Genomic DNA, 27761 nt, shown 5'->3' with positions numbered 1-27761 from the left:
CGTGACTGCTCCCGTGCGCACCAGCTGGCGGGGGGCCCCTACGTGACTGTTCCTGTGCGCACCAGCTGGTGGGGGCCCCTACGTGACTGTTCCTGTGTGCACCAGTTGCTGGGGGGCCCCTACGTGACTGCTCCTGTGCGCACCAGCTGCTGAGGGGCCCCTATGTGACTGCTCCTGTGCGCACCAGCTGCTGGGGGGCCCCTACGTGACTGTTCCTGTGCGCACCAGCTGGTGGGGGCCCCTACGTGACTGTTCCTGTGCGCACCAGCTGCTGGGGGGCCCCAACGTGACTGTTCCTGTGTGCACCAGCTGGCGGGGGCCCCTACGTGACTGTTCCTGTGCGCACCAGCTGGTGGGGGGCCCCTACGTGACTGTTGCTGTGGGCCCCTACGTGACTGTTCCTGTGTGCACCAGCTGCCGGGGGCCCCTACGTGACTGTTCCTGTGTGCACCAGCTGTCGGGGGCCCCTACGTGACTGTTGCTGTGTGCACCAGCTGTCGGGGGCCCCTACGTGACTGTTCCTGTGTGCACCAGCTGCCGGGGGCCCCTACGTGACTGTTCCTGTGTGCACCAGCTGCCGGGGGCCCCTACGTGACTGTTCCTGTGTGCACCAGCTGTCGGGGGCCCCTACGTGACTGTTCCTGTGTGCACCAGCTGCCGGGGGCCCCTACGTGACTGTTCCTGTGTGCACCAGCTGCCGGGGGCCCCTACGTGACTGTTCCTGTGTGCACCAGCTGCCGGGGGCCCCTACGTGACTGTTCCTGTGTGCACCAGCTGCCGGGGGCCCCTACGTGACTGTTGCTGTGTGCACCAGCTGTCGGGGGCCCCTACGTGACTGTTGCTGTGTGCACCAGCTGTCGGGGGCCCCTACGTGACTGTTGCTGTGTGCACCAGCTGGCGGGGGCCCCTACGTGACTGTTCCTGTGCGCACCAGCTGTCGGGGGCCCCTACGTGACTGTTGCTGTGTGCACCAGCTGTCGGGGGCCCCTACGTGACTGTTGCTGTGTGCACCAGCTGTCGGGGGCCCCTACGTGACTGTTGCTGTGTGCACCAGTTGTTGGGGGGCCCCTATGTGACTGTTCCTGTGTGCACCAGCTGGCGGGGGGCCCCTACGTGACTGCTCCTGTGCGCACCAGCTGGCGGGGGGCCCCTACGTGACTGCTCCTGTGTGCACCAGCTGCTGGGGGCCCCTACGTGACTGTTGCTGTGCGCACCAGCTGGTGGGGGGCCCCTACGTGACTGTTCCTGTGCGCACCAGCTGGTGGGGGGCCCTACGTGACTGTTCCTGTGCGCACCAGCTGGTGGGGGCCCCTACGTGACTGTTCCTGTGCGCACCAGCTGGTGGGAGGCCCCTACGTGACTGCTCCTGTGCGCACCAGCTGGTGGGGGGCCCCTACGTGACTGTTCCTGTGCGCACCAGCTGCTGGGGGGCCCCTACGTGACTGCTCCTGTGCGCACCAGCTGGTGGGGGGCCCCCTATGTGACTGTTCCTGTGCGCACCAGCTGGTGGGGGGCCCCTATGTGACTGTTGCTGTGTGCACCATCTGGCGGGGGCCCCTACGTGACTGTTCCTGTGCGCACCAGCTGGCGGGGGCCCCTACGTGACTGTTCCTGTGCGCATCAGCTGGCGGGGGCCCCTACGTGACTGTTGCTGTGGGCCCCTACGTGATCTCGTTTGGTCTTCTCAGTGACTTCTCTCCCCGAAACTGACGACGAAAAGAACCTGACATACGGCTTAGCGGAAATCAGTTTCACGACCTGTCCTGATGGGCAGGTCTGAGGCACATGGTGGCCTGATGGCCCGTCTGGGGCTGGGTTTGGGGACTGGGGAGGGGGGGCTGATCAATCAGGCCTGATCAATCTGAACCCGCCTCCGGGTCGTGACAGATTCAGCAAGAACCACGAGAATCTTAGAATGAAGAAAATGACCTTTGTCTTCATCCATCTGTGCTACTGTCTTATTTTCCAGAGTGTTCCCATACATGTTGTGTATGTGGTATGTAGTTTTTTGAGATATATACAAGAGTTGTTACATTCTTGTACAGCCACTAGTACGCGTAGCGTTTCGGGCAAGTCCTTAATCCTATGGTCCCTGGAATACGATCCCCTGCCGCGAAGAATCGTTTTTTCATCCAAGTTCACATTTTACTGTTGAGTTAAACAGAGGCTACAGTTAAGGAATTGCGCCCAGTAAATCCTCCCCGGCCAGGATACGAACCCATGACATAGGGATCGCGGAACGCCAGGCGAGTGTCTTACCACTACACCACGGAGACTGGTTGCTTATGTAGTATGTAGCGGGGACAGTCGTTTGGTCGTTAGCAATAATTTCGCTTTTCTGTAAGTTATCCTGTGGGTGGGGACGCGTCCAGTAACGTCTCTGTACCTGTATTGTCTCTTCTCGGTAACGTCTATGTATCCTGAAACGTTACATTAGGTAACATGTCTGTGCCCGGCGGTTGATAGACATATGCCCGGCTGATAGACATATATGTATATATATATATATGAATGAGTTTGGGTGGATATATATAGGAGATGCCTCGTAATGGGTCAATAGGCCCTTTGTGCAGTTACCTTTATTCGCGTGTACTTCTATTATGTTACGCGATTACGAAACAAAGAGTTAATATAAATGGGGTTTAAGTCAGAGTGGGCTGCGTTAGAGCTGAGTGTTCGCACAGGACCTGTTCTCTTTTATCTCCCGTGTTGTGGCCGTGTGGGGGTTGACAGGTGCCGGATGGGGTTGACAAGAGCCAGATGGTATATCAGGTAACTAATGTGCATCTTCATCCCGTCCTTTCGCGTCTGGCTAGGTGTTTTACAGTCCCAGAGATCCCCATCTCTACTAGGGGACAAGCTACACCATGCCCTCCTTGTAACTTGGTTCTTGAAGCTGGAGAGGACAGGTAGTGGGGCCAGGACAGGTAGTGGGGCCAGGACAGGTAGTGGGGCCAGGACAGGTAGTGGGGCCAGGACAGGTAGTGGGGCCAGGACAGGTAGTGGGGCCAGGACAGGTAGTGGGGCCAGGACAGGTAGTGGGGCCAGGACAGGTAGTGGGGCCAGGACAGGTAGTGGGGCCAGGACAGGTAGTGGGGCCAGGACAGGTAGTGGGGCCAGGACAGGTAGTGGGGCCTTGAACAGGTAGTGGGGCCAGGACAGTCAAGGTGGTTGAGCCCTCCTAGGTGCTTCACAGAGAATCAGTGAAAAAGATATTTTAATGAAGCCATCGGTGATGGGCAGCTTGTAGGCAGAGGGCCATCCTCTGGCACTGTTACCCTAACCTCTCAGGTCACGGTGCCGTGCCATGTATATTGCGGGGGAGGGAGGTGGGGGGGGGGGGTAAATAAAGGGAAATGAACTATCAGGGGGAAAACGCCAAGCCATTACGACTATATAGCACTGGGAAGGGGGGGGGGAGGTCAGGATAATGATTTGGGATGGGACGGGATAGAGACCACCATTCACCCTCCAGATATTGAGGGGTTGAATGTGGTGATGAGGGGGATAGAAGGGGGTGGAGGAGCATCCCAGCGTGACCCCCTAGCCTAAAGGGGAGATGTTGCTACTGGTGCTGACGTCACGCCTCATTACAGAGATGGCCCTGCCCTGGGAGCAGTAGTGTCAGAGGGTGAATGATATGCCTTGGCTGGTGCCTGAGGGGAGAGTGGCACCCACCCTACAGAGTGCCATGATACATATAGACAATGAGGGCTTGTGGGAGAGATATAATGTAACTGATCACAGTGCCAGGTAAAGAACGAAGGCCTACTGCCAAATCAATGGGCAGGCATCCCATTAATGCGCAGTGGTTGGGGCTTCTTGAGGTTATCTTGAGATTATCTTGAGATGATTTCGGGGCTTTAATGTCCCCGCGGCCCGGTCCTCGACCACCTTCAGGAAGCAGCCCGTGACAGCTGACTAACACCCAGGTACCTATTTTACTGCTAGGTAACAGGGGCATAGGGTGAAAGAAACTCTGCCCATTGTTTCTCGCCGGCGCCCGGGATCGAAACCGGGACCACAGGATCACAAGTCCAGCGTGCTGTCCGCTCGGCCGACCGGCTCCCGGGCAATCGATGCATAATCAAAACGTCCTGGGGGTTCGATTCCTGAGGCAGAATAAAGAGGTATGGACATGTTTCCAACCACCTGATGCCCCCAAGCAGAAAATAGGCAACCTGGAGTTACGTAACTATTGTGGCTTGCGTCTTAAGGAAACATCAGTAGTTGGTCTAGGAATAGGGGGAGGAACCATGATAAATCTAAAAGGCTTCCTGTCCCCAATGGGGGAACACAATGATAAACAACCGATAAGAACCAGAATCCTTCACACTGCCTCAGGGTAATAGCCCCTCTGATTATCCTGGGAGATGGGGGTTGCCCCTTCCTATAGCTCCCCCCAATAATAATAGCCCCCCCTAACTCCGGTTGGGGGGAGGATGGAGTCAAGTAGACGGGGTCTGGGGGGGTGGGGTGGGGGGAAACATCCTGGCATAGCACACTGGAGATGTAAGATGCCTCACTGATTGCCAGGGAGAATGGCAGGTATCTTGAACACAGTGCCATAGTGAGTGTTTGGCATCTTGCAGTCGGTGCCAATTTCACTTGTATCCAGAGGGCAGGTGGTGGGTCGCTAGGTGGGCGTGGAGGGGACTGGTTTCCTCTGGTTAGGGGGTGTAGTGGTGATGTGGTGAATGGTGGTTGTAATGGTGGTGGTTGTTGTGGTGGTTTTGGTGGTAGCTGTGGTGGTGATGCTGGTAAGTGGCGGTGGTGCTGGTGAGTAGTGGTGGTGGTACTGGGAGTGGTGGTGTTGCTGATAACTGGTGGTGGTGGTGATGGACTTGAGAGTGATAGTGGAGATGCTAGTAGACATGGGGGAACCGGTCGGCCGAGCGGACAGCACGCTGAACTTGTGATCCTGTGGTCCCGGGTTCGATCCCGGGCGCCGGCGAGAAACAATGGACAAAGTTTCTTTCACCCTATGCCCCTGTTACTTAGCAGTAAAATAGGTACCTGGGTGTTAGTCAGCTGTCACGGGCTGCTTCCTGGGGGTGGAGGCCTGGTCGAGGACCGGGCCGCGGGGACACTAAAAGAGTCCAGAAATCATCTCAAGATAACCTCAAGATGGGGGGCGGGGGCGGGTGTGGTGGGAGAGCACCATGACCACTGGGGAAAATAGTGATTTTATAAAATAGTGAAAATAGAAATACCTCACCATCCAATAAGACAATGATAATAACGCCCAGAATATCAAGCGATGAGTCACAATAACGTGGCTAATCACAATCGACTTGAGAATGGTCCAGGACGGACCGAAACGTCGTCGTCCCTTCACCTTCTAGTGTGTGGTCTGGTCAGCCCAGAATATCAAGTTCCCTTTCGTAAGTAGCGCTGTAGCCTATCCAAAAAAATAATCCTCGTAGCTTCGTTTAACATTTGTATTCAAGCTCTCCAGGCAGTACACCAATATTGTTGTTGTTATAGATTCAGCTACTCGGAACAAGTTCCAAGTAGCACGGGCTATGGTGAGCCCGTAACTGTACACCAAGCATGAGAGGCAGCATATTAAACTAAAGAACTGATATATGCGAAGGTCATCATTTGAACAATTTGAACATTTACAGTATATTGTCGAGAGAGTGAGGGAGGTTGGGGTTAGTAGCTCATGGAGGGAGTTGGGGAATTTTGGGTAGTGGTCGGGAGGAGTAATATATATATATATATATATATATATATATATATATATATATATATATATATATATATATATTGTGACGGTAAAGTGTTGGAGTGTTGATGTTCGGCAGTCCTCCAATGGCAGGTGTCAATGCCTTGTCACACTTACATAAAAAAAGAGACTGCTTGTCTGTGGTAAGGTAATGGGAAGACACACAAAACACAAAATATAAACAATGAAATTTTAATTACTTTAGAAAACAAGATATGAACAAAGACAATCCCTTGGCTTACGTAAAATTCAAAACAAGTCAACAAACAAAACATGAATAATTAATAGATGTGAAAATTTACTCTAAAACAAAATAATGTGCAAGGCAATAATAATAATCAGGTGCTGAGAATATTGGCTAGAGCTGCCACCTCCCTTAGTACACGACAGCCAGGGCTTAGTCTACCAGAGAGAGATGTCAACTTCTAAGAGCACAGAGATATTCTGAGGAGGACGGCGTGAGCTGGCCCAGACGTCGACTCAGGTAGAGGGCGTGAGTGCAGGTGCAGGTGTGCTGTCGGCGATACACCAACCAATCAGGAGCAGGCAGGCGGAGAATGGGTACTTTGCTCGTTGACGACGGGTGGAGAGCCGGCGTGTCGGGTGGTGCAAGGTACGCTTTGCTTCCTGGGCAAAACGTTTGGTGATACTGGTGGACGTATCTTTAATATAGCATCTTGTACTTGTAGAATGAGGTAAATGATATAGGGAAGAGCAGGCTCAATCTCTCTTGAAAGAGATTATCGTCACAATATATATATATATATATATATATATATATATATATATATATATATATATATATATATATATATATATATATATATATATATATATATATATTAATATATTTTGGTAGCAGTCTTTCCTGTAGACATATATTATTAAATATGACCGAAAAAGTAAGATTAATAATTCTAACACTAATTTTCTCTTACGTTTCTTTTCTTTCTTACGTTTCTTTTCACTGTTGATGGTAATTCAAAGATCAATTCTCCAAAATTCATTTTTATTTCTAGTCTGACGCGACACTTGAGCGCGTTTCGTAAAACTTATTACATTTTCAAAGACTTTAGTTTACAAACACACAACTGAAACTGAATAGAGCTTGCACATCTTCGAGTTTATATCTACATTTGGGTGAGGTGGATATGATATGTGGGAAGATATGATATGTGGGAAGAGATTATATGTTCCATTAAGGAACATATAATCTCTTCCCACAAACAAACCATCACCAGAGAAATCTTAGCAAACAACACAGAAATCATCGATAGATACAGCGATAGCAGGCGGCTAGACGTCTGCGAGGCACTACACATCAAGAAGTCAACACCAGCAATCAACAGCCAATTAATGCACAACTATATTCTACCCACTTCAAGACTCCGCTCCAATATAGAAGCATCAAGAAATATGGACCAATAGGCTTTCTACAATTACTTCCATTCAATATCCATTGTTTCGTGTTCTGTCTTGTGTTTGAATTTAATACCCATTTAATACCCATTGTTGAAAGTTTGTTTTCACCTCATCCACCTCACCCAAATGTAGATATAAACTCGAAGATGTGCAAGCTCTATTCAGTTTCAGTTGTGTGTTTGTAAACTAAAGTCTTTGAAAATGTAATAAGTTTTACGAAACGCGCTCAAGTGTCGCGTCAGACTAGAAATAAAAATGAATTTTGGAGAATTGATCTTTGAATTACCATCAACAGTGAAAAGAAACGTAAGAAAAATAGAGAAAATTCGTGTTAGAATTATTATTCTTACTTTTTCGGTCATATTTAATAATATATATATATATATATATATATATATATATATATATATATATATATATATATATATAATACATGCATAGTGTTAATACATAATATATATCAATAATATATTCCAAATGCCCAAAACAGCAACTGATGACCGGAAATTTAAGTTTGACAGTGAAATGCGGCAGAAATGGACCGTAGAGTTATTTTTATTTGAATCTGCCCTCTTTAATGACTAACCATCCTGTGTGATGGGGATTTTAGCCCCACGTAGCTAGCTTTTTGACACACTGTACTCCACTTCGTATATTCTAGGATAGCTGCACAAATGTACCTAAATGTTTTAATAATAAAAAAATTAATGATAAAACAGAACTAGCTGCACTACAGCTGGCTATCAGTACATTAAAAAATCACAGGTAGAGGAATAATATTTGGTGATTCAAAGTCTGCTCTTCAAGCAATGTAAAACGTCTGCAAGATCGACAGTAAGAACTTCATAATAGCAATTATAAGTATGCTGATCGCTGCACAGAATAAAGGGTTTAGAATCTCTCTTGTAAGGAAAGCATCTCACATAAATATAACCTATCATGATGAGAGAGACTTTGCAGCCAAACTGGTGTGTAACAAGGATGAAGTGGAATTTAACATAGATATTCACATCTCTGTTGTCAAGATTATATTGTTCTAAACACTCAGGTCGAATAGGAGAGAAATTACCAAAGTTCCAAAGGGCTGAAAGCTATAAAATGCTTTGATTTGTTAAGATCCGAAACCTATGTATATGGGCAGCACAAAACGTGGACCAGACTGTGCGACACAGTGGTTGCCAGGATCAGGTTGGGTTACCGTTACCTATGGCTACAGGTGGCTATAGGTGACGGATCTCCCAATCCTGAGCACTCCAGGTGCAGGAATTGGGTCATGATCTCGCATAAAACCTTATTGAATGTCCAGCCATTAGACCCTTCTGAACTGCTGGTTTGAGGTACCTGTAACTATGCCATGATAGTATCAATTCATGTGTTTTTGAAAATATCCTCATATAACCCATCCTCTTGAAGTGAAAGTACTTATGATGACCATTTGGTCCAGAGTACCAGTATGTAGTGATGGACCATCAATAAACCACTGTACTATTAATTCAGGAAAGAGTCAGGAAAAATTCAGGAGTCAGAAATTCTTGAGTTTCTAGAGAAAGAAATTCAGGAGAGAGTCAGAAATTCTAGAGTTTCTAGAGAAAGAAATTCAGGAAAGAGTCAGAAATTCTAGAGTTTCTAGAGAAAGAAATTCAGGAAAGAGTCAGAAATTCTAGAGTTTCCTGAGAAAGAAATTCAGGAAAGAGTCAGAAATTCTAGAGTTTCTAGAGAAAGAAATTCAGGAAAGAGTCAGAAATTCTAGAGTTTCTAGAGAAAGAAATTCAGGAAAGAGTCAGAAATTCTAGAGTTTCTAGAGAAAGAAATTCAGGAAAGAGTCAGAAATTCTAGAGTTTCCTGAGAAAGAAATTCAGGAAAGAGTCAGAAATTCTAGAGTTTCTAGAGAAAGAAATTCAGGAAAGAGTCAGAAATTCTAGAGTTTCCTGAGAAAGAAATTCAGGAAAGAGTCAGAAATTCTAGAGTTTCTAGAGAAAGAAATTCAGGAAAGAGTCAGGAAAAACAAACTAAAAACCAAACGTAAATATTGTTAGACCCAGTATATCACATGTTTGTATTATTATATCAGGCCAAAGATAGCCTTTATTAGGCCTGAGATTGCCATGAGAGGGTTCAGTTTGGTCTGATATTTATGTCGCGGTTAAAATAGCCTCCGGTTTGTGACTTTGTGACTACCGAAATAACTTTCGGTAGTGTAGTGATGAACTACCGGCCAGATGAAGCTGGATAACACCCAAAGAGGCCAGTTTTTTTCATAATTATTGTCAAGGCGAAGAACGAGAGGCGTTTTAAAACAAAAAATAATTACGGTCCTAGACTTGAATAGAAAACGTGACAGTTATGTGTCGACAGTGTGACAGTCACGTGTCGACAATGTGACAGTCAGATGTCGACAGTGTGACAGTCACGTGTCGTGGACGTGACAATCTAAACTCGATCGAGGACTTGAGATACCTCAAGTCTCTTCTGGTCTCTTCTTAATCCCGCTTCTCTCCCTTCTACCTCCTTCCTCTCCGTCCCCTCCTCCGCCCCCCTGCCCCCTCCGGCTGCTACAGCTGTTAACATTATAGTAAGTACATGAGAGATGGTCCTCCCTCCCCCCCCCCACTCCGCATGAAAAATGAGTCTGGCACTTGTGCCTGGCACAGTGCCACGACCGCCTCTGGAACCATTGCTTGCCAGCCTAACTTCCCTCCCTCCCTTCAGTTGGGAGAGAGGAAGGGGGAGCTGGAGGGAGAGTGATGGGAGGGGGGGGGAGGCGTCTGGGTATTAACTGTAGTGTTCAGCCTGGAAGAGCAAATGGAGATGGTTTCGAATTATATCGAGCCTCCAGTCCTGCCTCCAGCCCTGCCTCCAGCCCTGCCTCCAGCCCTGCCTCCAGTCCAGCCTCCAGTCCAGCCTCTAGCCCTGCCTCCAGCCCTGCCTCCAGCCCTGCCTCCAGCCCAGCCTCCAGTCCTGCCTCCAGCCCTGCCTCCAGCCCTGCCTCCAGCCCTGCCTCCAGTCCAGCCTCCAGTCCAGCCTCTAGCCCTGCCTCCAGCCCTGCCTCCAGCCCAGCCTCCAGTCCTGCCTCCAGTCCTGCCTCCAGTCCTGCCTCCAGTCCAGCCTCCAGCCCTGCCTCCAGCCCTGCCTCCAGTCCAGCCTCCAGTCCAGCCTCTAGCCGTGCCTCCAGCCCTGCCTCCAGTCCTGCCTCCAGCCCTGCCTCCAGCCCTGCCTCCAGCCCTGCCTCCAGCCCTGCCTCCAGCCCTGCCTCCAGTCCAGCCTCCAGTCCAGCCTCTAGCCGTGCCTCCAGCCCTGCCTCCAGCCCTGCCTCCAGCCCAGCCTCCAGTCCTGCCTCCAGTCCTGCCTCCAGCCCTGCCTCCAGTCCTGCCTCCAGTCCAGCCTCCAGTCCTGCCTCTAGCCCTGCCTCCAGCCCTGCCTCCAGCCCTGCCTCCAACCCTTCCTCCAGCCCAGCCTCCAGTCCTGCCTCCAGCCCTGCCTCCAGCCCTGCCTCCAGTCCTGACGCCAGTCCAGCCTCCAGTCCTGCCTCCAGTCCAGCCTCCAGTCCAGCCTCTAGCCCTGCATCCAGCCCTGCCTCCAGCCCTGCCTCCAGCCCTGCCTCCAGCCCTGCCTCCAGTCCTGCCTCCAGTCCTGCCTCCAGCCCTGCCTCCAGTCCTGCCTCCAGTCCAGCCTCCAGTCCTGCCTCTAGCCCTGCCTCCAGCCCTGCCTCCAGCCCTGCCTCCAACCCTTCCTCCAGCCCAGCCTCCAGTCCTGCCTCCAGCCCTGCCTCCAGCCCTGCCTCCAGTCCTGACGCCAGTCCAGCCTCCAGTCCTGCCTCCAGTCCAGCCTCCAGTCCAGCCTCTAGCCCTGCATCCAGCCCTGCCTCCAGCCCTGCCTCCAGCCCTGCCTCCAGCCCTGCCTCCAACCCTGCCTCCAACCCTGCCTCCAACCCTGCCTCCAACCCTGCCTCCAGCCCTGCCTCCAGTCCAGCCTCCAGTCCAGCCTCCAGTCCAGCCTCTAGCCCTGCCTCCAGCCCTGCCTCCAGCCCTGCCTCCAGCCCAGCCTCCAGTCCTGCCTCCAGCCCAGCCACCAGCCCAGCCTCCAGCCCTGCCTTCAGCCCTGCCTCCAGCCCTGCCTCCAGCCCTGCCTCCAGCCCTGCCTCCAGCCCTGCCCCCAGCCCTGCCCCCAGCCCTGCCTCCAACCCTGCCTCCAACCCTGCCTCCAACCCTGCCTCCAACCCTGCCTCCAACCCTGCCTCCAGCCCTGCCTCCAGTCCTGCCTCCAGTCCTGCCACCAGCCCAGCCACCAGCCCAGCCTCCAGCCCTGCCTCCAGCCCTGCCTCCAGCCCTGCCTCCAGCCCTGCCTCCAGCCCTGCCTCCAGCCCTGCCTCCAACCCTGCCTCCAACCCTGCCTCCAACCCTGCCTCCAGCCCTGCCTCCAACCCTGCCTCCAACCCTGCCTCCAACCCTGCCACCAGCCCTGCCTCCAGCCCTGCCCCCAACCCTGCCTCCAACCCTGCCTCCAACCCTGCCTCCAGACCAGCCTCCAGCCCTGCCTCGCAGACAAACATTAAGAAACACAGACACTCTCTCTTACAGTTTGTATACAAATATATAGTTAAACATGACCACATTGCTGGCGATGTTCGTCCTACAGCGTAAGAGCTTTCTACGCGTCTAACTATTTTCTTAGTATCAATATGAAGAAAAACAATCAAGCTACCAAAATTCAGGATAAAGAAACTGGTAATTACAGAAGGATTTATTGACTACAATATTTCGTTCCACTCTAGAAGCCCCCAACCACTTGGGCTGGACGGTAGAGCGACGGTCTCGCTTCATGCAGGTCGGCGTTCAATCCCCGACCCTCCAAGTGGTTGGGGCACCATTCCTTCCCCTGCCCCGTCCCAAATCCTTATCCTGACCCCTTCCCAGTGCCAAATAGTCGTGATGACTTGGCGCTTTCTCTTGATAGGCCCCCCCTCCACTCTAAAAGAGCTTCAGGTAAAGCTTAAATACATAAGGTGCAATTTTGGATAAAATATGCATGAGGACGGGAGTTGTGAAGTCGAAATTGGGTTGTGGAAGTTTTCACTGCGATCCCCTTGTCTGGTTGTTGTTGTTATTGTTCAGGATTCGCTACCTGGAACAAGTGCCAAGTAGCACGGGCTATGGTGAGCCCGTAGTTCCCCCCCCCTTGTCTCATATGGCTGCTGCTGGGCTTCATTTAAGCTACACTGGTGTCTAGTATTGTTGTACAGTGTAGCAGTGAATCTGTGTGTGTGTGATTCCTAGCTGTGATACCTGGTATTTACAACCTCCGAGTCACACTTTGTCGCGAGCTTCTTATACGTCTCTAAACACAATGGAGCATTGCGCGCTCTTTTTCCCTAGTTGTAACATTAGCAATGAGCTCAGAGCTGAGGGCGGTGGCTCTGTGGGGCCGGGTTGAAGACGCATGGTTGTCTGATGTAATATTTTTACTCATCCTCAGTGAACTTCTCTCTTGTCTGTTACTATTTTTTTCCGAATTCTTAGCCTGTTGACTCAAGCCAAGAAATAGCTCCGTAGATTGCCCTTTGAGACGGTTTTCTCTGGCTTAGAGATCAATCTAGCGGAGGCGATTGTGAAGTATGTGGAGAAATATATATATATATATATATATATATATATATATATATATATATATATATATATATATATTTATATTTATATATATATATATATATATATATATATATATATATATATATATATATATATATATATATATATATATATATATATATATATATCCATCATAATAAATATTCCCTTCTCGTTCAATCGAATGTGAAATATAGCAGTTATGCACATGCCAATATTTCTGTACTCACCCTCTCGAGTGTTGGGAAAAATGGCTTGTCAATCACCAGTGTGGGAGTCAATATTTGGTGGTGGTAACGAAGTGAATTTGTTAAGTTTGCGGTCGTTCTTCAGGTTGGCTGAGTGCCTTTAGATGGTCGTTCCTCGTGTAGTCTGAGAGAGGGTCGTTCTTCAGGTGGGCTGAGTGTCAGAGAGGGTCGTTCTTCAGGTGGGCTGAGTGTCAGAGAGGGTCGTTCTTCAGGTGGGCTGAGTGTCAGAGAGGGTCGTTCTTCAGGTGGGCTGAGTGTCAGAGAGGGTCGTTCTTCAGGTGGGCTGAGTGTCAGAGAGGGTCGTTCTTCAGGTGGGCTGAGGGCACTAGGTGTGTTTGTTACTCACTCCTGGTGAGTGCCAGCTTCCCACTCTTAAGTGTCTGTTTTACGTTCTTTCTCTCTCTCTCTCTCTCTCTCTCTCTCTCTCTCTCTCTCTCTCTCTCTCTCTCTCTCTCTCTCTCTCTCTCTCTCTCTCTCTCTCTCTCTCTCTCTCTGTCTCTCTGTCTTTCTCTCTCTCTCTCTCTCTCTCTCTCTCTCTCTCTCTCTCTCTCTCTCTCTCTCTCTCTCTCTCTCTCTCTCTCTCTCTCTCTCTCTTTTACACACACACACACACACACACACACACACACACACACACACACACACACACACACACACACACACACACACACACACACACACATACATCCTGCATCAGCTGACTTCTCCCACGCTGGAGCTCGTACGAAAAACAATGCAATTCAAATTACATTTCTCTATACATAACTGTGTCATATATATACCTATCTGCATTCGGATTAGGTTGGTGGATGTTGAATGTTTTCCAGGTATTGGGGTCACGCTGATGCGCCTTGCTGCATGTACTGGTGTGTGAGAGAGGTGGGGGACGAGGTAATGGGGGGATTGTGCCCACTGGTGGGGGTGAGAGGGGTGTAGAGGCTCTCTGTGGTGGGGATGAAGGGTGTGGACTGCAGGTTAGAGGAGTTGGGTTGGAGATTCTGGTAGGGGGTGAGGGGTAGGCCAGGTTCCCAAGGCCTGGAATGGGGCTTCGTTCACCTATCCGGTGGTGTCCAGAGGTAAATGTATCCAAAACCTCCCCCACTTCTATCCCACTCCCCCCCCCCTTTCCCTCCCTCCCTCTCCCATGAAATAACCCATCATGGCCCCTTCCCCTCCCCCAACATACAGCTCCCCTCAGATACAGCTTGTACTTCTATATTTACAGAATATAACTGAAATTGATGAGTTTTAATTATCTGGCGCTCCGGCAGCAATTACTGTGTTGAAATTAATGGCTTCAGTGCTGAAACTCTTCAATTGGCCAAGACACATAGAGTATGAATTTGTGAATGTTAAACCGGGTTAACAACATTAACTATTTGTATCTGCTGTTAGCTCTTGGGCCCCGCCTTTGTAATCGTTTGTTGTCTAATGAACCGACTCCTGAACTAGTTTCATTATCATATCTATTATATATATTTCTTTCTCTCATTCACATTCGCCCCTAGAATGCAGCCTAAAAGAGCTGTCTAGTTCCTAGATAGCGTTTTACTGCCAGGTGAACAGAAGCATCAGATGATGAGAAACTCTGGTCGATTGTTTCTCTCTCAGCTGGGAATCGAACCGAAATCCTTAGTGTTGTGAAATGTGAAAGCTGGACCGCGAGGCCCAGTACGGTGTGCTCACCTACTTGTCCTGATAGACACGAGGATGTGGCTGTTTTAGAGTCAGCTACTGAAACAAAAGTTCCAAGTAGCACGGGCTATGGTGAGCCCGTAGTGGACTTGCCTGGCACAGGAGCGGGGTAAGTAGCACGGGGCTATGGTGAGCCCGTAGTGGACTTACCTGGCACAGGAGCGGGGCAAGTAGCACGGGGCTATGGTGAGCCCGTAGTGGACTTACCTGGCACAGGAGCGGGGCAAGTAGCACGGGGCTATGGTGAGCCCGTAGTGGACTTACCTGGCACAGGAGCGGGGCAAGTAGCACGGGGCTATGGTGAGCCCGTAGTGGACTTGCCTGGCACAGGAGCGGGGCAAGTAGCACGGGGCTATGGTGAGCCCGTAGTGGACTTGCCTGGCACAGGAGCGGGGCAAGTAGCACGGGCTATGGTGAGCCCGTAGTGGACTTACCTGGCACAGGAGCGGGGCAAGTAGCACGGGCTATGGTGAGCCCGTAGTGGACTTACCTGGCACAGGAGCGGGGCAAGTAGCACGGGCTATGGTGAGCCCGTAGTGGACTTACCTGGCACAGGAGCGGGGCAAGTAGCACGGGCTATGGTGAGCCCGTAGTGGACTTACCTGGCACAGGAGCGGGGCAAGTAGCACGGGCTATGGTGAGCCCGTAGTGGACTTACCTGGCACAGGAGCGGGGCAAGTAGCACGGGCTATGGTGAGCCCGTAGTGGACTTACCTGGCACAGGAGCGGGGCAAGTAGCACGGGCTATGGTGAGCCCGTAGTGGACTTACCTGGCACAGGAGCGGGGCAAGTAGCACGGGGCTATAGTAAGCCCGTAGTGGACTTACCTGGCACAGGAGCGGGGCAAGTAGCACGGGGCTATAGTAAGCCCGTAGTGGACTTACCTGGCACAGGAGCGGGGCAAGTAGCACGGGCTATGGTGAGCCCGTAGTGGACTTACCTGGCACAGGAGCGGGGCAAGTAGCACGGGGCTATGGTGAGCCCGTAGTGGACTTACCTGGCACAGGAGCGGGGCAAGTAGCACGGGGCTATAGTAAGCCCGTAGTGGACTTACCTGGCACAGGAGCGGGGCAAGTAGCACGGGCTATGGTGAGCCCGTAGTGGACTTACCTGGCACAGGAGCGGGGCAAGTAGCACGGGGCTATGGTGAGCCCGTAGTGGACTTACCTGGCACAGGAGCGGCGCTGTAACTAGCGAGGGTGTGATTATTTCATCATAATATACCAGTACAAGGTGAGAGGTGTTCATCTCTGTGTTCATGATCCACACGTCCGTGGACGTCAGCCTCTGGAGGGGTGTTCACGCCTCCACAGCACTTGACACACCAACCACCAAGTACACATTTGTTCTGAGTGCAGCTCCACTCTTAAGACTTGATGTTCATCTGCTTGGTAGGGCTCTTAGACAGCTGTTCACGCCGCAGCTGGTGTGGAAACTTGTTGGTGCTGCAGCTGGTGTGGCGGCTGGCACAGCAGGTGGCTGTGCCAGCTTTGGACGGACACTTCCCGTAGCCCCTCCTGTGGTCTTTGCTCTCTTTAGTATAAATCTGGGACGGAGATAAGGCGCGCAGACGGGGTCAAAAGTGCCGCCAGTCATAAGTTGGGTGTTCCGGGTGGGTGGGTGAGTGTTCCCGGTGGACGGGTGGGTGTTCCGGGTGGACGAGGTGGGGATGTCGTTCCGGGAAGTCACAAGGATGTCTCGAAGGTGTTCGGGTCGGACACGTTGTTACTCCGGAAGGGTAGGTCGCCGTAGGCAGCAACAGGCGCCGGGCCAGAGGTGGGCGGCGGCCCTCCACCGCCAGCACCAGAACTGAGGTGGTGCTATATACAACTTGATCTGTTTACTTGTGGGGGGGTCCCACGCCGTTGGGGGGCTGCTGGCTCCCGTTTAGCATTCCTGGTAGCTCTGCCCCCCCCCCCCCTCCTCATACACACACACACGCACGCGTGAGTGTGCTCGCACTCGTGCACACGCGCACGGACATGGTTAATGTTCTAAAGGGTCGAATCAGGTAGTTAATAGGGCACTGAAGTATTGAACAGGACGGTAATGATGCTATTGAGAGAGTCGGATATTAAGGCAATAGGACTTGGCAGGATATTGTCCTGAGTACTGAAAGAATGAGCTGAATTCCTAAGGGTGCCAACTGCCCAAATATACAGTATACGGATTCATGCACGCACTCTCGCTTGCGTGAAGATGTACACACACACACACACACACACACACACACACACACACACACACACACACACCTGTGGCCGGGATGAGTCGGGTGTGTGAGTGGGTGTACGGTCTTTGTCGGTGACTGTCTTTCTATAAAAACAACTGTCAAGAGTGAATGTGTCCATGTAGGAAGGCAGGTGTTTACATAATCGTCGGACATTGCCACAATGGCACAAACCTCAAATGGTCAGTTTTGCACTTCATTTTATCTCTCAAGTTTAGTTTTTATTCCATATAACTCACATGTATCGTGAGTTGAAGCTAATATCACGCTATTGAATGGGTTGACTACCTTGGCACGCTACAAGAATTGTTCAGGTTGGCTTGGAGTGCATCGCTGGCCTCCGGTGAGCGATGCCAGAACTCAGAGGGAAGCAACAGATATTCTTCGGGGCGCCCCCTCTCGTCCCAGGGCAACAATTTACGTGGGATTCGCACACAAGTGTAGCGAAGTGATCCACTGGCAGGGAGGGAGGGTTGGGGGGAGGTGCAACAGTTTCTCTGGTGTGTCAGCCAAAATTGAGGAGAATTCTTTGGCGAGCGACTCTGGGATCGCTACCGGATCTCCCGCAATAGAAACCCTGTTGACTTTTAAGCATCTCTCCGCTAACATTTTCCCACAAACCTCCCGCCAAACACAACGAAACTACGACGTTGCTACAACGTTCGAACGAGATTTAACACCACCTAACTAGTTATAACAACCAATCCCGCCTTACAGGACTACTCGACGCCTCACCGAGCCACAGTGGGGTCGTCTTTCCGTTTCCTCCCTGCCCTCAGCCGCCTTACAGGACTACTCGAATAGAAAGTTGTAACAACGTTCTTAATACGTCATAAACACATTAAGCCAAGATGTAATAACTTTATTACAAGTTGTAGCAAGCAGAAAATAGAGACAGTTACGGTTTGTGTTTCCAGGGCTCTCATCTGTTTTTCCGGGAGAACAGCGGGATTGCCACAGACGTCGGAAGTGGACACTTGCTATAATAGTTTGTTAGAAGACGTTAGACGCCAAGTGAGGGCTATAAACATGTGTTTATAGCCCTCATATAGATGACACAGGCAGTGTGGTATTTGACAAGACGCTGGCCTCTGTCCTAGAACGAGCAACAGATGTTTTTCGATAATATTTTTCCTGGCTGTAAACGCCTTCTGTCCTGCCAGGAATCCAGGTGCAGGAGACTGGTACATTTTCCCAGGTAAAAATAATTGTGGGGGCCCTAGCAGGTAGATACAATTGTAAAATAATTATGAAACATGCGGCATTGTGTTATTGAAGTCCTTGGAGAGCAGCAGGCGGGGGGCTGGTGCTGGCTCTTATTGCTGCTCCCGGGAGCTGGCACAGTGCCACCGTTGTCATATTGTACGGAAGTGTTAATTCACCACCTCCACACTTACGGGCTCACCATAGCCCGTGCTGCTTGGAGCCTGTTCCGAGTAGCTGAATCTATAACAACAACAACCACCACCTGGTAATAGGTGGAGATCCTTTAACGGCCACACCTTCATCCACACACCCACCACACCATCACCTACACCCACCATACCTTCACCCACCACATCTCCACCCACACACCCACCACAGGCTTCTGACAACCTTCTGCCAGCCTCCCAGTAGGCTTGTAGCAGGCTACAAGACTGTAGCCATCACTCTTTGACCCGGTCATCGCCACCTGGGGACCTTGAATTATTGTGCTTGTGAGCCCGGCCTGGTGGACATCCATCGTCAGGATGGGCAGCTATCGTACTGACAGGGGGTCAGCACGTCACCACACCGGCTATTTCACAGTTGATGAATGCCAAGGCCGAAAACCCGTGACAGGGGGCTGACGACCTTGGGGAACGCCCTTCCCGCTCTCTCCACGACAGCCGGGCCCTTACTGCGGGTCAACTGACGACTGCCCCTGGGGCTGCAGTAAAGGGGAGGAAGGCCCTCAACGTCAGTGTAAGCAGGAGTGCCACTAGGAGGTGTTGAACACTTTACACAGCCACTATGCGCAAGCTGTGCACTATGCACTCTCAATTTGTCACGTTCACTTAGATTTCTCTGGATGAGGACACCACTAAGAGAGTCATAGTTACTCCCATAGACACTCTCAGCATGGGCAATCCACCGCCCTATCTTGAGGTTATCTTGAGATGCTCACCCTTCAGATGCTCATCCTCAGATGCTCATCCTCGGGCAAATTCATGCAAACTGAGATGAGGGATTGTCTGTATATAATGGCAGGTTAGGTTAGGGCTGGAGAGGGGGAGTTATCAAGGGGAAAGCGGCAAGCCATTACGATTATATAGCACTGGGAAGAGGGTCAGGATAAGGATTTGGGATGGGACGGGGGGAAAGGAATGGTGCCCAACCACTTGGACGGTCGGGGATTGAACGCCGACCTGGAAAGGGCTGGAGAGCATACGCGACTATTGTCTGAAATCTTGCAGCAGCAAAGTGGACTATCAAATATGCTGCCAAATATCCTGAGCGGAAATCACGTAGCATTTAAGAGATCACTTAAGAGATCTGAACCTCCTTTCTCTCAGCATCTTAGCTGATATTTATTATATATTTCAATGCGAAGCTTTACGAGATCGCCAGTAACATAATATCCTCTGGTTGAGGATGACCTCTTAGCGCTACGGCGCTCCGTAAATGTTTAATAAATACCAACTAAGCCTGAATTATCGAGATACGACGAACAGGTCTCGTAAATATATACTTAAAGCGCTTTATAAGTCCTGGAACTCGATGTTCTGAGGATGGGCTTAGGGGCTCTTCCAGCGAAACCGGAATGAATGATACATTGATCAATGCATTTTCACTGTTATTCATCATCAAATGATACATTGATCATTGCATTTTCACTGTTATTCATCATCAAATGATACATTGATCATTGCATTTTCACTGTTATTCATCATCAAATGATACATTGATCATTGCATTTTCACTGTTATTCATCATCAAATGATACATTGATCATTGCATTTTCACTGTTATTCATCATCAAATGATACATTGATCATTGCATTTTCACTGTTATTCATCATCAAATGATACATTGATCATTGCATTTTCACTGTTATTCATCATCAAATGATACATTGATCATTGCATTTTCACTGTTATTCATCATCAAAATTCAAAGCGTTGTGAAGAGCAGTAGCTCGAGTATAAGATATTCATAGCTTTTCGCCAATGCTCTTCAATATGAAAAATCTTTCTTACAGCAATGCATATATTTATGATGAAAAATATTCACATTAAAGCCTAGAAATGAGTTTCAGAATGTAAGGAAATATATTACGTTTAGATGAAACACTTTTAAATATATGGCTGTTCCTAATATTTGATGGAACACAGTATTTCTGGAGTGTTAAGACAGGGGCTGAAATCTTGTAAACGTCAGTTCGTGCTAAATACGTGGTTCTTACTAGTCATGACCCTCCCCAGGTGTGTGGTGGGGTATCTTGGGTATTGCAAACTATTCGGTGCCTCTGATGATTCGGACAAGCGAACTATGGAAACACTTTTCGTGCTTCCCGGGTGGTTGCTTGCTTGTCTTCCTTATTGCTTGTGCTGTTGCTTGCCTGTCTTCCTTCCTGCTTGGCTGTTGCTTGCCTGCCTTCCTTCTCGGCTGTTGCTTGGCTGCCTTCTATCATCTCCGCTTGTCAGTCATCCTGGTCACGAGTGGTTGACTGCTCCGCCAGCATGAGCATCCCCTCGTCATCGTGCGCTCCCGCCAGTGCGCACGTGGTGGGAAGCTGGCACTCCTCGATGCGTGCAGCCCAGGCACTCACGCAAGAGTCAGGGCACTTGGGCTATAATTTGTCATCAGAGCCAGGTTTCATCATGATTTTGCCAGCCTCCGCTTACGAAACATATACATCTTTCTCTACCGGTTATTCCTATCTCGTTTGATGGGTTATCGCTCCATGTTCAGACTTATCGAATGCCTTTGTGAAGTCCGTGTATACCAAATCTGGATTCTGTTGTTTTTCTACTGTATCACTAATTTTGTCATAGTGGTCGAGTTGTTGGGAAAAGCATGATCTTCCCGCTCTAAATCTACGTTGGCCGGAACAACCGTGGACATCTTCAAGAGGAAACTAGATTGTTTCCTCCAAGGAGTGCCGGACAACCGGGCTGTGGTGGGTATGTGGGCCTGCTGGGCCGCTCCAAGCAACAGCCTAGTGGACCAAACTCTCACAAGTCAGGCTTGTGGGGTAGAAGAACTCCCAGAACCCCATCAACCAGGTATCAACCAGGTAATCAACTACGCCTGGGTTGTGGAAGTCATTGGTCTCCAGGAAACAGGTGACCTGATCACTCTCTCAAACACTTACATTATGCATCTATGGTTGGCACAATCAGAAAACAATGTCTGATCATCAGAGGAATGTCCTTCAAGCAAGCATAAGAAATATTGCAGGAAGAAAAGAAGTAGAAGTTTCCAAGAAAAAACTGGATTATTATGTTCAGCGAGAAGTGCCGGACCAACCGGGGTGTAGTGGATATGTGGGTCTGCGGACCGCTTCAAGCAACAGCCTGTTGGACCATGCTCTCGCGAGTCATGGACCCTTCACCCCCCCTCCCTCAGGCCGGGCTTGGGGGGAGTAGTAGAACTTCCAGGACCTCGTTCAGGTACAATCCAGGTGATCCTAACTGGAGCAAGACACGGAAAGGTGCGTGTCCTCGTACCATCTCTCCTGACCGTCCTCTTTCCTCGCGTGATGGAACTCACTCCATCCCGCTTTATCTCTTCCTTTTCTGTTCCATCTCTGTCTTCCTCCTTTTTTTTTATAAACCTTGTGTTTCGATCCCTTTCTTTTTGCCTTTTCTCTTTGTTCCCTGCCTCTTGTATGTTCCCTGTTATCTATTATGTTCCCACTCTTTCTCTCTCTTCTCTTTCTCTCTGTCCCCCTCTCTCTCTCTCTCTCTCTCTCTCTCTCTCTCTCTCTCTCTCTCTCTCTCTCTCTCTCTCTCTCTCTCTCTCTCTCTCCACATGTCTCTTTCTTAAATTTCTGCACTATATTCTTCCATCTTGGTTTTCCTCTCTTGCTCTTCCTATCTGCTTTCCCTTCTCTCTTCTCATCTTTGTTCCGATTCTTCTTCCGGCTTATTTTCTGCCGGTTCCCTCTCCATTTGCCTTCGTATTTGCTATGCTTCCTCCTTTGCGTGCTCAAGCCTGTCCTTTGTCGCCTGTCTCCACTCCCCCTCTCCTGTCACCCCTTCCTCCGTGTTCCTCGCCCCCGTCTCCCCTCTGTTCCTTCTTCCCCTGTTCCTTCTCCCCCTGTTCCTTCTCCCCCTGTTCCTTCTCCCCCTGTTCCTTCTTCCCTTGCCCCCGTCTCCCATTTCCCCATCCCATCTTCCCCTTTCCTGCCACCCCCCCTCGCTCGACTCCTCCTCCCCCGTCTCCCACCTGTTCCGTCACCCCCTTTCCCCAGCCTGGCCCCGGCCCCAGGGGGGGGGGTAACGATGACTGCCAGTAGTCACGCCCCGACTGGCCCCAGGGGGTCCTGGGGAGAGAGGGGGGTCTTCCTCCCCCCCTCCCTCCTCATCTGCGTCGCAGTTTTCGCATTCAACCCCCCTCCCCCCTCTCCCCCCCTCTCCCCCCAAACACAACCTGCCCCAGCCCCCCCCCCCCTCCCTCTCCTGTGTGTACTCATGCATTTGTGCTTGAGCCGAGGGGGAGGGAGATTGAGCTTCGGCTCTTGGGTCCCGCCACTCAACTGTCAATCAACCGGTGTTCTGATTTCCTGAAAATTCACAGTAGTTGGACTCACCTGGCTACGTTTACAGGGCGGTGCAATCTAGCTCCCCAGCCCCGCCATCCCACACCTACTGGGCTCTTTGTGATGATTACAGGCGATGAGTCACAATAACGTGGCTGAAGTATGTTGACCAGACCACACACTAGAAGTTGAAGGGACGACGACGTTTCGGTCCGTCCTGGACCATTCTCAAGTCGATGAGAATGGTCGACTTGAGAATGGTCCAGGACGGACCGAAACGTCGTCGTCCCTTCAACTTCTAGTGTGTGGTCTGGTCAACAATGTGAGGATTTTTTCATTCCTCGGGTTTCATTGTATTTCATGTTGCTTGTGGAATTTTCCTCAGCGCTCTCCTCAGAAGCCCAAGCTATTTTCTTGTGACTTACGCTGAAGAAGTTTTTGCCCCCCTGAAGTTTCTCCGTTGGCTTTGTGTTCTCAGCGTCCATAAAGCACTACGGGCTCACCATAGCCCGTGCTACTTCGAACTTTTTGTTCCAGGTAGCGAATCTTTAACAACAACAACATCAGCGTCCATGCCGCTTCCCATTTTGTCTTCCCTGTCATTTCTCTCTTAGTATTTTGTATGTTGTTATCATGTCTTTTTCCCCCCTGATTCGTCTTGCCATCAACGTGATGAGTTTATGCTATCTCAGTATTTGCCTGTAGATGAATTTCCTGAGTTCTGAAGCAGGTTTTATCGGTCAATCAACAGATTACTGAACCAAGTTCTCACAAGTTTACCCTGGCTTCAGGCTGGGCTTGTGGAAGAACTCTCAGAACCCACTCCAGGTATTCTCCTGGTATACCTGGGTTTCCGGAGACCAATCTAGTATGATCTTGATGTTATTGTGTAGACCGGTGGAAATGTGCCTGTGAGTCTAGTTTCAGATTCTGAATGTCGAGTGTGCGGTGATTACCTAATATCGAGACTGAAGATACGATGACCAAAACGCACATCTGAAGATTCGGAAACGACGACGTTTCGGTCCGTTTTGGACCATTATCAAGTCGTTTGTGGACCATTATCACCTACCACTGGGTAATAGTCCACGAGGGACCTAAACGTCGTCGTCTCTCCATTTTCTGATGAGTGGCGTGCCCATCATTCTCTAATTTCAGTCCCTTTATCGTATCTACTTCTTAAAAGAGAGAGAGAAAGAGAGAGAGAGAGAGAGAGAGGTTCTTGTATGCAGACGAGGAGTCACAATAACGTGGCTGAAATATGTTGACCAGACCACACACTAGAAAGTGAAGGGACGACGACGTTTCGGTCCGTCCTGGACCATTCTCAAGTCGATGGTTCTCGTATTTCAGTTGGCTTCGTTCTCAAATTACAATAGGAGGATTCCGGGTTCAATTCCTGTGCAGGACGGAAATGGTTGGGCACGTTTTCTCTCACTTGATATCACTGTTCACGTACCAGGGCACAAATCCACAAGGGCCGTGATGAGGGTTCGAACCTACGTCCGAGACTATCCCAGTCGCGCCTTAATCGACCCTGCCGCTACATGGTAAAAAGAATTGCAACCGGGAGTTCTACTGACCTAACGTACCAGGGAGTTAGACAACTAATGTGGGGGGGGGTGGTTAACCATCGTTAGGGAGGGTTAAGTAGTTCGACCTTTAGGGGGGAGACCTTAATAGAAGCCTAATGTGTATATATACACAGGCTTCCTGTCCCCGACAAATCGGAGTATTAACTAATATTGGGCTTGAGTGGGTTCCTATTTAATGCACAGGAGTTGCTTTCCACCTTCACAGAGATGTTAGAAAGAACTTTTTTAGTGTCAGAGTGGTTGACAAATGGAATGCATTAGGAAGTGTTGTGGTGGAGGCTGACTCCATACACAGTTTCAAGTGTAGATATGATAGAGCCCAGTAGGCTCAGGAACCCGTACACCTGTTGATTGACGGTTGAGAGGCGGGACCAAAGAGCCAGAGCTCAACCCCCGCAAGCACAACTAGGTGAGTACCTTGAGGTGATTACCTTGAGGTGATTACCTTGAGGTGGCGATTACCTTGGGCTTACCTCAAGCTGAAGACGTGTATCCTTACATCCTTGTTACACATCGTTCGGTTGGTTGCTGTTCGGTTGTCATCGTTCGGTTGTTCTCCTGTGTCTACCCCCTTCAATCTCTCCTCTATCTACCTTTTCATACATTCTAAGAAAGTTGTACTTCACAACCAAATCATTTCTCACTTTTCTTCCCTGCGTCGTGCATATGCCCTGGAAACACAAACCGTAACTGTCTCTATTTTTCGCTTGTTACAACTTGTAATAAAGTTGTTACATCTTGGCTTCACGTGTTTATGACGTATTAGAACGTTGTTACAACTTGCTATACTGGTTGTTATAACTGGTTAGGAGGTGTTAAAACTTGTTCGAACGTTATACCAACGTCGTAGTTTCGGTGTGTGTGTTTGGCGGGACGTGAGCTCCCGTATCTTAAGTGTTGGCATCAGATCTTGTAGAAGACATCTGCACCTTTTCTCGCTTCCTTGTGTGTTGCTTTAGGTGAGAGATTAGAGGCTGGAGCTGGATGCTGCACCATTTTCATTGTTGTCGCCGGAGGTGACTAGTTTATTGTGCACCCTATACTCATCCTGTGAGCCGTAGCGCAAAAAAGAATTACAGAGGGCACACAAAAGGTCTTTATCAGACCTCAACGGAGATTATTACATTAACAAATTCATCTTTTACAACTTATAATTACAGTGTCAGCTCGTTACAGCATCACCGTCCTCATGTCCAATGGCATTGACCGACTTCGAGTGCCTTTTCATGATCCGCAATTACTCATTTAAGAGTTCTATCATTCCCTCATTCAATGTGTTATTCAGTGTCTCTCAAACCCTACTTGGTTGCCTCGAATTCCTGCTGTGTTTGTGTACAACACAACGCCACATTTCCTTCACCATTGAGAATCTTAATGTACTCTAGACACGACGCCTGAAGTGTGAGGACGCTGTATGCTGGACCATCAGACTGCATTGGATCTTATTTCAACTTTTATTTCTAGTAGAATGGCCTTCTTGTCATCCTTGATGCGTGTGTTAATTTCAAGTGGTGCTGGTTAGTCGGTGGGGCGGGGATTGGGACGAGGAGGAGGAGGATTTAAGGGGGGCACTGCATGCTTTTTTTTCGCACGAATCGTCCGGTTTCATGCATTGGCACCGGTATTGGGGACCATTATTCAATTATTAACACGATATGAATTCTTCATGACGTGAGCTGGGGTAGTTCTCTTGAGATATATACAATCTGATGGATTGTTGATTACTGGGTTATGTTGCGAGTACCTGATCTCACGTGAGAGTGGTTGATTATTGCATGGTTGTTGATTGTTGATTATTGCATGGTTGCTGTTGCTAATTGTTGCATGGTTGCTGTTGCTGATTGTTGCATGGTTGATGTTGCTGATTGTTGCCTGGTTGCTGTTATTGATTGTTGCATGGTTGCTGTTGCTGATTGTTGCATGGTTGCTGTTACTGATTGTTGCATGGTTGCTGTTGCTGATTGTTGCATGGTTGCTGTTGCTGATTGTTGCATGGTTGCTGTTACTGATTGTTGCATGGTTGCTGTTGCTGATTGTTGCATGGTTGCTGTTGTTGATTGTTGATTATTGCATGGTTTCAGAGGCACAGGATCTTCCACCCAAACGCTATAATTATCCTAGGTCGGTATCCTATAATTTGGGTTGGTTCAGCTATCACTAATACGTCATATTTCGTACGGAAATATCAGTCCCTCTAAAAATTGCGACGTATTTAGTAAATATTGACATTATGCATTTACATCGATAGGGTTAGGGTGGCACAGGCAAAATGGCGACATTGATGACTTCATTCAGGTGGTTGGGGGGGGGGTGTCATCTTGGTGACGTCATAGAGGTGTGGTCATCGAAGTAATGGCCTGAAGCAAGTGGGTCAGCCTGATAGATGACGTCTGATAGATAACGCTTTGACCTTTAAATTCGGGACAAGTGACGTCATCACCAGAGGGGGACTCCCTGATTGGTGCGTTCTGAGCATGACCTGATTGTGACAATTCTGCAACCTGTATAGTGTATACATGAATGTATATGTGACCCCAGAGTTACCCCTTGACCCCCAGAGTTACCCCGTGACCCCAGAGTTACCCCGTGACCCACAGAGTTACCCCGTGACCCCCAGAGTTACCCCGTGACCCCCAGAGTTACCCCGTGACCCCAGAGTTATCTTATGACCCTAAGAGTTATCTTGTTCTCAATCGTGACCCCAGAGTTATAGAGGGATAGTGAGGGGAAGACGATGACCTGGAGGGATCAGGAGTGGGGAGAGTGCGCGTGTGTGAGTGCGTGTGTGTGAGTGCGTGTGTGGGAGAGTGTGTGTGTGGGAGTGGAAGTGCGTGTGTGGGAATACGTGTGTGGGAATGCGTGTGTGGGAGTGTGTGTGGGAGTGTGTGTGTGTGTGTGTGTGTGTGTGTGTGTGTGTGTGTGTGTGTGTGTGTGTGTGTGTGTGTGTGTGTGTATGCGCGTGCGTGTGTGTGTGAGTGCGTGTGTGGGTGAGGGTGTTTGGAGGGAAGATGAAAGGAATTATTTTGTTCGTATATTTTCTACCACAAACGTGGCTATTCATTTATACAATGCTAACCAGCATTCATTTTTCCTTCAGTTCTCGGTGATTAGGGTGAGAGGAGGTGATGGAAAGGGGGGAAGGTAATGGGGAAGGGTGGGTCGGTGGGGGAGCGATGGGGGTGATGGGGCGTTGCGTGCAGTGCGTCGTAGCTGCACACGAAATGAGTGAGGGACACGACAGGTTACACGTTTATAGTAACCGGCTCAAGGGGGGAAGAAGGTGGCCAGGAGATTATGTGGAAGGGGGACACGAAAAAGTTGGAATGATGGATAGAGAGATGGAAAGATGGATGGAAATAGGTAGTTGGAGAAAGGAGAGGGTGGAGAGAAATGTAGAGGGAGGGATCTTGGGCGAAGAAAGATGGCGAGGGATGAGATGGAGAAAGAGAGAGAGAGAGAGAGAGAGAGAGAGAGAGAGAGAGAGAGAGAG

The 27761-nt window shown here is 49.7% G+C and overlaps 1 protein-coding gene across 1 annotated transcript in view; it reads left to right on the top strand.

The window, feature by feature from the left end:
- LOC123749234 (pneumococcal serine-rich repeat protein-like) overlaps positions 1-27761 on the top strand; it is a 69300-nt gene that overhangs the window by 15603 nt on the left and 25936 nt on the right. The window contains exons 3-4 of the mRNA XM_069314523.1: positions 10002-11789; positions 14297-14360. Coding sequence (XP_069170624.1) covers positions 10002-11789; positions 14297-14360 — 1852 coding nt within the window. The remainder of the gene's footprint in view (positions 1-10001; positions 11790-14296; positions 14361-27761) is intronic.

This window comes from Procambarus clarkii, chromosome 7 (assembly GCF_040958095.1).
Source record: "Procambarus clarkii isolate CNS0578487 chromosome 7, FALCON_Pclarkii_2.0, whole genome shotgun sequence".
Taxonomy (NCBI): Eukaryota; Metazoa; Arthropoda; class Malacostraca; order Decapoda; family Cambaridae; genus Procambarus; species Procambarus clarkii.
This window is presented reverse-complemented; position numbering and strand designations above follow the sequence as displayed.